This window comes from Alligator mississippiensis, chromosome 6 (assembly GCF_030867095.1).
Source record: "Alligator mississippiensis isolate rAllMis1 chromosome 6, rAllMis1, whole genome shotgun sequence".
Classification (NCBI taxonomy): Eukaryota; Metazoa; Chordata; order Crocodylia; family Alligatoridae; genus Alligator; species Alligator mississippiensis.
The window spans coordinates 52,765,604-52,778,992 of record NC_081829.1 but is presented as its reverse complement, the minus strand read 5'-3'; the positions used below and the strand labels follow the sequence as shown (position 1 = coordinate 52,778,992).

The 13,389-nt window shown below is 46.1% G+C and overlaps 1 protein-coding gene across 1 annotated transcript in view; it reads left to right on the top strand.

Annotated features, from left to right (window-relative positions):
- The window catches only part of CTNNA3 (catenin alpha 3), a 1,574,321-nt gene that overhangs the window by 1,504,894 nt on the left and 56,038 nt on the right, over positions 1-13,389 (top strand). Inside the window, 1 exon segment of the mRNA XM_059729874.1 lies at positions 11,318-11,423. Coding sequence (XP_059585857.1) covers positions 11,318-11,423 — 106 coding nt within the window.

Genomic DNA, 13,389 nt, shown 5'->3' with positions numbered 1-13,389 from the left:
CAACCTGCAGTCTTCTCAAATCCTTCATTTGCATTGCTGTGCCCCCATGGCAAGTCTGGTTCCTGGGATGAGTCCTTCTCTGCCCCTGCTGTGCTGTCATCCCTCACCTGTCCTAAACCTCCATCATTGATATAGCAAATGCATACCTCAATCTCTGCTCCCCAAATTTCTAGTTTTTGAGTGGGGCAAGCCGCCCCTCAGCCTTGTTTTGGTGTGGGGAAAAAAATGGACAGTCTGACGCCAGCCTGAAAAAGAGCACAAAAAGAGGGCAGGAAAGTTTGCAAAATCCCTGGGTTTGTGCAAGTAAAGCAGGTCTTAAACCCCACACCACCCTCACTCACAGCCTTGCTTTGGTCTTACAAAATGAAGGAGATAGTGCCTGGCACCTGGCTGGAAAAGAGCACGAAAAGAATCTTGAAAACACACATTTCCAAAGTTTCAATCTAGGAAAAATGCAAGGAAGGTTTGTGAAAGGTGAGCCAAAGAGCCTGGGAAGGCACGAGCCCCTGGGGGTGGCTTTGCAAAGTGACTGGTGGCTTGCAAAAAAGCAAGCCAGGCTGCTGGGAGGTGACACAACAGCCTTTGCAAAATGCTTGTGTGCAGGCCAGCACTTTTGTGTTGTGACCCAAACCCCCCTGTGTACCTCTGGAGCCCCACTGGGTACCTGTGCAAGAGAGATTGCCAACCCCTCCCACCGGCACCTGCAGAAAGCAGAAGGAAAAATGAACAAAGAAATGAACCCAAATGATGAATGAAATCCACCTGCACAACCAAGCAGTGTAAGGGTGGATATGGAGGCAGACACAAGAAGCCAGGAAACCATGAGTTTTTATTCTTTGCAATACACTATTATAAGCAGTTACTTGTGCTTCTTTGACTTCACCCCACCATTACCCTGAACCACCCCTGTCTCCCTGAAATACAGTGACACCCTTCTGGCTCTGCTGGCAGTCATACAGCCCTCCTGTGACCCCACTGAGTTAGGGGGAACAAGCTTGGCCTTAATTGTCCACTCATCTTGCACAGAGGCAAGATGAGGAGATGGACTTTTCCCTTTCAGGTGTTCTACTTGTTTATTTAGGTACTTCTGCACACTCTGAAAGGCATCATTGAAAGTGTCCTGTGACCTCTGCAATTCAACATGGGGTTAGTTGACCACATCTTTCAAATTCTGCATGGTGTCTTGCACTTGGTCACGGATGGTATCCTTCTTACATGGCGACTTACGAAGTTCATCCTGTCAGGCATCTGTGAGAGGGAAAGGGGGATGTAGCAGTACAGGTAAAAGTGCAGAGGTACCTGGGGAGTCAGATGTCTGGCAGGTTGCAGTGTATCAGAATTCCACTGTCTAATCTATATTGAATCCATGAGTTTCTGTACCTTCTACGTAGGAGGCTGATGAAGAGCAGCTCATAGGCCCAGCTCTGAAAAGTGGTTTGTACATTCGAACAAGCACCTAACCTCATCACCAAAACTGAAGGCAACTTCCTACAGCTCAAAACACAAAACCTGCCAACTATTTCTAGTATCCCTACAAACTGCACACTAGAATCTATCAAAAACAACAATACCCAACTACCTGTGGGGGCACATTCCTCACCAAAAAAACACTGTGCCTCCAGTCTCTCAGGCCTGATCCTGTGAGGGAACAAATTACAGTGCAAACCATTTTTCACAGCCGGACCTATGAACTTCACTTCATCAGCCTTCTAGGTACAGAAAGTCATGGATTCAATATAGATTAGACAGTGTGGAATTCTGACACACTGCAACCTGCTGGACATCTGACTCCCCACTGTCCCAGGTACCTCTGCACTTTTACCTGCACTGCTATATCCCCCTTTCTCCCCTCACCCCAGCCTGTCCCTCACACTCTCACGCCTCCATTTCCATTTTTACTGACTGGCTTTCTTGCCTGCGTTGGATGCCAGGTCAGCATCTGGCTTGTTTACTATTTCTTCCATCCAGGACCAGGAGACACACCAACTGCAGGTACTTCCTCCGCCTGACAAAGGGTTTTTCAACACAAAAGCTGCAGCTAAGCAGCTAAGCTGAGCACACTGGGAGCCTCACAACTGCACTGCAACCAGCAAGCTTCAGGCCTGTCAAAGATGTGACAGGTCTGGGCATTCCCCAGCCAGGACTGTGTGCATGCATGTGTTAGCTGGAGGTTATGGTGCCTCCTACCTGCCTTTCACCAGGGGATCATTGGTCCTAGCATTTATGAGGCTGCTGCACTGCCAGCAGTCCCACCTGGCCTCCCTACCCTGGCAGGGTGCAGTTTTAGTGGTCATGCCCAGGACCTGGGGCCTCCTCCTTCCCCATAACCCCATCCCATACTTCTGAGTTCATCCTGGCAGGCGAACAAGCTCAGCAGGGACATGCTCTTCCCCTGCTGGCTGGTGATGCAGTTAGTGCCCCCTTCAGCTGAGAGCAGGGCATTACCTGGCTTTTAAAACAATCAAAAAAGAAAATTGGTGCAGATGGAGTTAGGATGGCACTAAGTCCATCTGCAGGTGAAGCTTGGGGAACCCCAGCAGCAGGAGGTTCACCTTCAAAAACACCAGCTGCTCCACCAAACCAAGATCAAAGCAGTTGCGGTGGGGTGTCACAACATCCCCAGAAATGCTGAACACCCTCTCACTTGGAACACTGGTTGGTGGACAGGACAGCTGTTGCCTGGCAACTGTGGCCAGATCCTGGCACATCTGGCTGCTTCTTGCCCAGTAGGCCAAGGGGTCACAGTCCAGTAGCTCCAAATCCTCAGCAAGATAGATAGGCACCTTAGTCTAGGTGCTACCTGCCTGAGGCTAGGGTCTGGTGCGTTTGGACCCCAGCATTGAAACCGTGCCCATGGCTCACATTGGTAGTGGCTGGCATGGAGGAGACTGGCTGGTGCTGGTGCTGGGAGTGCTGGCACAGGAAAGTGGATCCCACCCTTCCACATCCCTTTGCTTTTGACTTCAGCCTCCCTGACTTTGTTCACCAGCACCTGTGTCCAGTGATTGAGGGTTTTGATTCTCCCCTTCACCCTCAGGTCACACATCAGGTGGAGCATTCTGGACCACAAGGGATCCAGCTGTCTCCTGATGCCCTCCTTCAGCCGCCTCACCAGTGCCTGCACATCTGGTGACAGTGGCCTGCCCCAGCCAGGAACATTCATCCCCTGGAACTTCTCCATTTGTTTCTCAAGTTCCCTCACTATGGGAATTAACTGGCTGAGGAGGGCATTGCCAGTACTAAGGGTCTCGGTGGCCTCAAGGAAGGGCTTGAGGACCACAAAGATCTGGGAGATAGTACCCCACTCAGCTCTGTTCAGGGGGCCGCCAATCCCAATCTCCTCAAGCAAGGCCATCTCATGGGTGGCCTTCTGTTGATCTACCAGCCTTTTGAGCATCAGGTATGTGGAGTTTTACTGACTCTCCACATCCTGCATGATTTTGTGCTGTGGGATGCTGAACTTTGCCTGTTTCTCCCGCAGCATCTTGCCCACCTTGATGCTGTGGTGGAAGTAGCCTGCCACCTTCCTGCATTTTGAAATCACCTGTCTTGTAGCAGTAGTGGTGGCAGCACCATCACTGGCAGCCCTGTCCCCCTCCAATGCATCCCTGACTATGAGGTGCAGCCTGTATGCCACACAACAGATGCCAACCAAGTTGGCATCATGGAAAGCCTTCACCATGTTGACCCCATTGTCAGTGACTATGAACCTGGGGGATAGCTCGGCCTGCCCAACAAGTCACCCCTGCACCATGCGGTTCATGTCCCCCATGATCTCCCTTGCCATGTGGGACTCATTGAGCACCTTGGCTTGGAGGAGAGCACACGGATGGCCTGACTGACCACACCAGTGCCCTGTGAGGGAGAGCTAGGCATGATCGCTACCCTGGGTGCTCCATATGTCAGAGATGAAGTGCGAGGTTACCTGCTGGCCCTGCCTTGCGCAGCTCCTCCCTCAAGTACTCCTTGCATGCCTCATACAGGGAGGGCACTACCATCCTGCTAAAGGTGGTGTATACGGGCATTTTGTAAGATAGGGCCAGAAGCGCTATGAGCTACCTGAACCCTGGCCGCTTAACTAGGGAGAAGGGCTGGCTTTCTAGAGCAAGCATCTCCCCAGTGATCTGGGTGATCTCTCTTGCCTCTGCAACTCGCCCCCCCCCTTTTGTCCGCCTTTCCCCCACTGCCTCTGCTTTGCAGGGAAGGGGGCTTTGGAGGGGACTTCCCTTTTGGCATGCTTGCACTGGTGCAAGGTTGAGCAGCAAGAAGGACAAGGGGGTGCTGCCTCTTGAGATGCAGCAGCACCACCATGGTGGAAAAGTGTTTCATGTCCTTGCCCCAGCTGATGTGCCTTTGGCAGTGCTGGCAGATAGCAAATCTGGGTTCATCTACCAGCTCCAAATGCTCCCACGCTATGCTACTTGCCTGCTTCTGGGTTGAGGGTGAGGATTCTGCCTTATCCCACTCCTCAGCAGGCTGAGGCACAACAGCAGGAGGAGCTGCCTCAGCTGAGCCACTTGCCTCCACAACCTCAAACTCCTCTGAGGTGCTGTTTTCCGGAGAAGGAGACCTGGGTCTAGGGGAACTTTGAGGAGTGTGTAGCACAAACTCTGATTACCCCTCAGTCACCAGAATTGCTTGAACCAGGGCACTCAGCACCTCTGGTTCCAGCTCCAGCTCCTTCTCTGACAGTGGGAGGCTCATGCTGAGAGATGACATTTTTGGACTTAGGGGAGGTGGTGCAGGTGCAGGGATGTAAGGTGCAGACACTGCTACCACCTTCTTGCTTCCACTGGCACCAGAAGCATCATGCCTGCTTGGAAAGAGAATGCATCTATGTTTGGGGGGTGGGGGGGACTTGCAGCTCTAGTCCTCCCCCTACCCCCTCTCCCTGCCCTGCCAGAAGACCTGGCACCTGCCTTTCCACCACGCTTCATATTAATATTTCCTGTGCTGCAAAAGGTGTGTGTGTGTGTGTTGTGTGTTTTATTCTGTCTGTGTTGTGTGTGTACACTGGACTCTTCTTTGATTGTTTGATTCAGTAATAAGTATTAAGAACTATGTAAAAATGTGTGCTGTCTGTCTGTCTGTCTTCTTCTTCACTGTGATGTATTTATTTACTATGAATTATGAATGTGAACTGTGACTCTGTTGTGTATTTTATTCCATCTGTGTTGCATGCATACACTGGGCTCTTCTTTGATTATTAATATCTATATATGGTGTCTTCTTCTGTGATGTTCTATTAATGTGAATGTGTGACTACTCCTGTACTTCTTGTTCTTCTTCTGTGCTGTGATGTGTACCTAAAATGATGTATCTCCTTCTTTTATGACCCTGAGTTTTGTGTTAGTCTCAGTCTGAATCTCTGACTTCTGTGTTGTCTTCAGTCTCGATGTAAACTAACTATAATAATATTAATAACTAATAACTACTATATATAATCTGACTCTCTTCTCCTATGAATATCTGATTTTTCTTCTTCTATGTGTGTATATTATAAGTGTGTGTGTGCCTCCACAGTGATGGATCATAGTGGCAGGGAAAACATTGAGCTTTCTTTTTTCAAAGTTTGCCAAAAAAAAAAAAAAAAAAGAGCAAATAAAAATTGAAAGAAATGAATTGGATAGTATTAAGTAAATAGATTCTAAACTTAGCTAAGCTAAATCCTATCTAATCCTTTCTAAGAACAAAAAGGAGTAGGCAAGTTGCTACTCACTGACTATGAAGCAAGCCAGGCCACACAGTACCTTTCTATCACTGTTGCTCAGGCAGAAACAGCTCACAAAAGGCACAGGAAGCCTGCAGACAGAGGATTTCATGCAGTTTCCATGCCCCGCCCCATAGACACTGGAATTCGAGGGGCAGTCAGAGAGGAATCATGCTCACTGGCCACCAGGACATGTCAGTCTTTCCCACCCTGCTCCCCCTCCCTTTTTTAAGTTTCTGTTTTCCCACACAGACAGCCCTCTGGATCTCCAAATTGCCGAATCTTTTTCCGAATCGATTTGGAAAGCCAAAAGCAGCTAGCAATTCTATTTAGACTCACAGATTTGGCCTCCAAATTGTCCAAATTTTTTCTGAATCTGAATCACAGTCTGAAGCTTTGCATAGCCCTAGAGCTACTCTCCTCAGGTTAGCCTCTACCTTGGACTATCAGTCTGTCAGTTGGCTGACAGCTCATTCATTAGCAGTTAGCCTGTCTTCCTAGCTGCCTGCCCTTACAAAGCCAGCTTAGCCTACTGCAGTTTCCCTTTAAACTAACAGAGAGCTAGAGGGCTCCTGTTACAGTTCCCATCAGTGGGTGCATCTGCACAAAATATTTATTACAGAGATGCCTATGTAGTGCCACAGTAAACATCTCAGCATCTACATGTATAGCCCTATTAGGTTGCAGTAAATTAAAAAAATTCATAGCAGGTTTTTTCTATCCCACTGCAGAGTTTTTTACATATATAGATGCTGACCCAGATGGCTAGGGCATGAGGGTGCTTCAGTGTGGGAGCTGCCTACCACCTAAGCCTGCACTAAAGTACCTTCATGCCCCTGCCATTCCCTCCATGGCAAGTTGAGCTGGTTCAGAGTAGCCCTGTGCTGGCAGACTGGCCCCCTGGGCCCCTGCTAGCTGGGGCTGCTCCAATCTGGATCAATGTGCTGTGGTCCCGGATGCATATTCAAATGGTTGAAATGATATGCACCAGAGTTTACTGCTGCACATTAATAGCATGTGTTGATTCACCCAGTATGTTTGCCCAATATGGACCATGTGTTTTATAGTCATGCTCAGTGTTGGCTGCATTTAATCAATTTCAGACTTGGCTTCCATTACTGAGCACATGTTGCTTTGGCAGCAGTTTAATGATAGATAGTATATTTCTCCACACTGATCAGGGGAAAAAAAATCTCATACTTGAGAAAATATGGTACTTGAATGTTTATTTCAAATTTGCTCATTACTTCTATGTGCTCAGGGAGAGCAGGGTCTGATAGTAAGGAAAGGGGAAAGGTGCTGCTGGGAGAAGAAGTTGGTGAGGCAGAGGGCAAGGGGGGCACTTTACCCTCCCCCCTGATTTATTTTCCCTGCTGTAGCAGTGGGAGGGGACAAATTCAAGGCAAAGCTACAATAATTATGTTCTGTACCTAGAAAATTGTAACAAATTTAATAATTTCACATATATAGAATCTAAGTTGTGGGGAGTCATCTTACATTTGAGTAAATACAGTACATGTTTGTTGTAATTGAAACAATGACCACTAATTCATGTTACAGTTATCACACAATAAACTGATGAATTGCACAATAAAGATAGACTGACTTCATGTTCAAATTAATTATCTCATGAAATTCCATGTGAAATGGCTACCTAGCTATAGAAATGTCTAACCAGTGACAAAACTGTTGCTTGAAAAATGCAGAGTATTTTTGCAGCTGGTTTCTGTCAAGCTTTAATTTGAATGTATGGTGGGTCACACATGAGGTTATAGCTCTTTGCTGGGTCCCTTGGCATCCCAAGCTGCAATGCTCCCTTTCCCACCTGCTGGTTACCAAGGCTCTGAACACGGTCCTTGTCTGTCAAATATACCACTCTCCAGTGGTCAGGGATTCCCTCTACCCTCAGGCCACTTCTCCCCCAACACTGGGAAAAGTGGGAAAAATCACTCCACAGCTGTGAGCAGGGCACTGGGAATTTCCTCATTCTATGATGCTTAAGGTGAGATTACCTCTCCCCTCAACAGGGATCCCAGAACACAGGGAAGTCCCTTCCTCATGATGAGCACTGATGAGAGTTCCTGCTCTCTCCTGTGCTGAGCAAAGCTGGAGTGAAAAGGAAATTATTATCCCCACAGAAGGGTACCCAGCACATGGGGAAATCACCCATGTAGAGTTCTGTTTCTCCCTGTGCTAAGTGAAATTCCTTCACTGAGCTGAACAAAACAAAAAGGGAAGGAGATTGCTCCCCCCTACTCCTCCCTCCTCAAGCAGGGACCCAGAAAAGGGGAAATCTCATTCCTGTACTGAGCATTGAGGGGAGTTTTTTTTCTCATCCAGGTTTTTTTTTTTTTCAACTGTCATATTACTGGGTAAATGAATTACAAATTAATATAGCTTCCATTTACACTTCATTGCCTCTTACAAAAATCCTCCCCACAATCTCTGCTTACTGTAAGGAAAGGGAGGGAACTCTTGGCTCTGCTCAGCAGTGGGGAAGACTTTCCCCATATGCCTGGCTCTCTGCTAGGGATGAGAAATAATTTTCCCATTCTGCCATACCCAGACACAGGAATGGATGAACCAGGCAGCTACCCAGTGCATGGAAAGAAAGGGGGCCCAAAAATAGTAATTTTTTTCCCGTTATCCTATTATTATTATTATTATCTCTGGTGAAGCAGGGCCTGATACTAAAAGTTTGCCTGGGACCACCAGGAGTCTAGGGAAGGTACTGCCTCCTGCTTTGCTTAGCATGTGATGATAGGGGGAACTCCCCTCTTTACTCAGCAGATGAATAGATTTCCCTTGTGCTAGGCTCTCCACTAGCGGGGGTAGGGAGGCAATCTCCCTTACCTTGTACTTTGCTTAGTCTGGGGGAGGAATTCCCTGTTCTTTGTTCTCTGCAGGGGGTAATTTTCCTTACCCAATCCCCACCCCCAACACACTTTGCTCAGCTAAAGAGAATAAGTGAACTCCTATCTGTGCTCCATGTGGAGGAGGGGATTTTCCTTTGTGCTGGGCTCCTTTCTTTGGGGTATTAATTTCCCCCTCACCGTGTGCTTTGGTCAGGGTGGGTAAAAGAAGGGAAGCCTTCCCCTTGCCCAGCTCTGGGTCCTGGCCATTGTGGGGGCAGGAAACATTTCCTACCAGGATCCTGTCACTCCTAGTATCATCAATGGGCTCAGGGAGCTCCCCCAGATGGGCAACAGCGGAAGTGCAAGCTGTCATGGTAGGTTTCCCCCCCACCCCTTTTGGGCAGCCTGCTCCTTACGCTTGTAGCCTTGTACATTGCATGATGTCTTCCTCACACAAAGGAAGTCATGCTGTGATTAAAATAATACCTGCCAGTGACCAATATTTTTTTTTCAATATTAAATATTCTGAGGTATAATTTAAAGGATACATTAAGGATAATTTAGCATAGTGATGGGTGCTAGATAGCTGCTTTACTGTTGCTACTAATAATTTACTCCTTTTTGGAGAATTTACACTTATCTTCGACTACTACAAGAACACATCATTTTAAAGAGCAATTCACATGTCTGTTGTATTCATGTTTCTCTTCAGAGAAAGGTGAACCTCAAAAGGTTCTGAGTAGATGTAAGGAAACAATTTTTAGCAAATAATTTGTAAACAAAAGGTAGTCTTTATTTTAAAAATAGCTCTCAAGTATGTACAGTTTTCATAAATTAAATACTCTTCTACAAATAACTTATGAGTTTTTCTGGCCTATCAGTGCTATTTGATATCTGAAATTTGAGCTATGTTGTTCTGGTCTGATTGCAGCTTAGTTCATATCGTATTGTTTCTGTACATGACTGTATATGCAAAGTTCTTAAAATGGGATTTCCACAGCAAAACCTTAAATTTATTATTTCAAAATCTACAGATGCTTCAAGCTTTTCATTATACTTATTCACCAGAATAGTCATTAATATTTTTCATTAAAATATATTTACAATGAGTATGCAGCCATAGGAATGTTTTTTTTTCCACTCTGGTGTAAAGGTTTGGATAAACCCCATCTTTCATATTTCTATAATAAAGTGACTCGTGCTGGCTTTACTTTATGTGAGGGCTTTACTTTACATGTAGACAGACACAACAAATTAAACATCTCAAACACTTCGGAAATGTTTCAAAGGCCCTCTCTACATATGCCAGTAAAGATATGATGGAAGTTAATACATGGTTGTCGGATCATACATTAGATCCCATTGCACCTTACTGCTGGTGCAGGGGGAGCCCAATCCCAGCAAGAAGCAAGCTTCTGCAGCTGGGAGCCCCAAGTACCCCAGTTGAGAGGCTCTCATCCATGGGGGTGCCTCACATACCCCTGGGGGTAGGGGTTCCTCACTGCAGGGGTGTGTGAAATCCCCGGGGTGGGAGGATTACTGGGAGACATGCTGCAAAGACCTAGCATCTGCAGCTGCTGGGGCTGAGAGTCCCCAGCAGTTGTGGGACTCATGGCTCCAGCTGGGCAACGTGTACACCACTGTGGTTGGGAGCCCGTCCCCTGCCACAGGGTAGACCCTGCTACATGTGCAAATTATAGCTCAATAACAACCAGCTAGAAAATTAATATATGTTTTTGAGGTCTAGCTTTACAACTGGTTGGAGATTTTTACTGTATGATAGCTACTTTGCACATCTAGCTGGTCTCAAGGTAATTGCACGATTAACCAGTTAATTGTCCAGTACCTATAACATGTAGTGGGAGATGGTTGAAGCATTCCAAAATAGTACCATTTTAAAGCACTTCACTTTTTGTTACATCTGCACAGGGGAGGAAGGGAGAGTGGAAAGATAGTCTGCCACCTGTCCAACATCCATCCTATGCCAGATCTTCAACCACTGCTGGAACCATACTGGAACCCCCGGTCTGTCAGACTCAAAGCCAAGCTTACCCCCTCTGCCAGACTGTGCTGACTCCCAGGGACCCTACCACCACCATAGCCAGCACCTCTCTGCTCAGCTGAGACAGGGAGAGGTAGAGGAGGTTGGGAGTAGAGCGTCAAACTCCATTTGGGTCCAGTGGAAGGAAGCTCCTGCCATCCTTACTTACCTCTCTGCTCCAGATCTGATCTCCCCTCCTCTCTATCTCCCATCCCTGTAAGGGGGTGGGGGGTGGGTGTGTGTGTGTGTGTGTGTGTACCCCCTGGCTGGTGCTAGAGGAGGCTGTAATGTTTTGAAGAGTATGTGTGTCCCCTGGATGAAATGTTTCCATTTTGAAACATTTCCAAGAGAATTTAACCTGGAAATGTGTCATTTGTTGTATCTGTTTACACCCCTTAGGTTTGTTTGTTTGTGCATTTTCGGGGACTTTCTGTCTTCAAAAGTGCTGCTATTGACATCTGACAGGGAATTTTTTTTATGTCTTCACTTCCAACTGACTCTCTGAAGTACAACATCATGGGTCATTAAAATTAATAAAAACCCTGGGGGGATATATAGATATATATATATAACATTTGCAGTAAGAGTTCATTTGAATTTTGAGTGTGTTGATTATTATATTCAAACAGGTATTTTCATACCTAATATTCATGGATTATAGTATATGTTTAGATCTCGTATCATATAATAAAGTCCTTGTTTCATTTTAAGGGGTAGAGGTCCTCTGAAGAATACATCTGATGTGATTAATGCAGCAAAAATGATTTCAGAGTCAGGATCCAGGATGGATGCACTAGCACGATTGATTTCCAACCAGGTATGCTATTTAATGTCAGCCCCAGCACCTCTGGTACACTAAGGGCTCCTATACCTGTGCAGGGAAATGGCTCGACATGCTATAATTACAGCACATTGGAGCAGAGTGGATTAATTGAGTCTGCTGGAGCGTGGTAATTACTGCACTCCAGCAGACTCCAGCATTATGTGTATTAGCAGCCCTATGTTGAAAAATGGTGGCTATTTTTCAGCATGGGGATGCTGATACAAATGATGCTCCAGACACTTTTAATTAGCATGGCTCTCAGAGCTGTGCTAATTAAAGCGTGCCTTCCTCTCCCCCCCCCCCCCCCCCATGTCTATAAATGCCCTACATAGCTGGTACTCAGATGTCCTCATGGCATTTCAAGTCTTCCTTCCTAATTTCTCTTCTTCTGTGCATTTCTTCCACAGAATTTTGGATCCAAAATTGGATGAGTCCCAGATGTATGGGACTCAATTTGGTATATGGGACTCAACTTTCATTGAATACATGCAGTGGTTCTATAAAAATAACAAATGTAAGATATTCAAGTCCTCTTGCTAACTTGAAGAAAATGTAACACTTCATCTGCCTGGACATGTATCAATAATTGAAGCCAAATGAGCTTTTATATAAGTAAATACTGGATACTTTCTCCTCTGTGTGTATTTAATAGTCCTGAATGTTCTGGCAATTCAGAGGGAGTGGATAATGCATAAGAAACCCAAACTATATGGATATCTTCTCATACGTCTGATAACTTCTTTGTAGTTTCTGGTCTTTGTTCTGCCTTTCCCTAGCTATTGCTACTACTGCTCAACATGTCTTATTTTGACACTTTCTGTAAAAGTCCAAGCTAAGAAAAGGAGAATCTATGCAGCCTGAAATTGACTTGAGTCACACTATGGCTGTTTCCTCTGAAATTTCAAGGACAGAGCCTGACATGTAACTCTTTGGCACAGAAAGCAAGCAAAGACAAGCATGTACAAAAGCAGTTCAAGACTCTCTTTTATGTTCTTGGGGCTGCTCTGTAAAAATCAATCTTACTGCAACATGCATAAGAGCGGTGGGTAACTGGTGCCTCCTGATACTGGGGGGGGCACCAGTGGCTGATCGCCAATGGGGGGGGGGGGTTCCCCCCGCGGGCAGAAGTGCCACCGGCACTTCTTTCAGTGCCCCCACAATCTCGGGGGGGGGGGGGGGGCAGGCACCAGCCATTGCCCCCACTCCCCAGCTGGCAAGGGCCAATCTCAGGGGGGGCTTGTGCCCCTCCCATATTCACTGTAGGCATCACCTATGATAAAAGCTGTTCTAATTTAGGTTGAACTACAACAGCCTCAGCCAACTGCGGGTAGAGGAGAGGAAAGCAGCCTAGAATCCACATAGCACTGAAGTTTCCAGGCCTTAAGAATTTTTATGTTAAGAAGCCAGCATGGAAGCTGACTGTCATTAGACCAAGCACTCCCTCTAGGCCATATTTGCACTGAGATGAATCTTCTCATGTAAACTCTAAGTCTTTATAGCCAGTTTGTTCCATCATTTCAGTGCAAAGTGTCTGCATCCTACAAAAGAAAATAATCTATCCCTGACCACACCTGCATTCTTATCTGTGAAAGCATTAGATTCCCAGTCCTGTCTCCTCCTGCCATACTATACCATACCATACCATAGTAGATCACTAGCTACATGATTACTTTGAAGGCCCAGATAAGGATGGTATGGTATAGTATGGATCTTCTTGTTGCTTACATAACATCCATATTTCCATCCATTTTGGTTCTCCTTATGGTGTAGCATCTGCCTTCTATTATGCATTTGAAACAAGAGCAATATGTTAGTTTTTCTTGCTTCTGCTATATTACTCTCAAGACTTGAGTTAAGCAATCACTTTAAGAGATATGCATTATTAATCTTCATTTGTGTTCAGAGGAACGGTTGGGCAGAAGAGAAGAAGAGGATTCCTCGTTTATGGTCTTGATGGTGA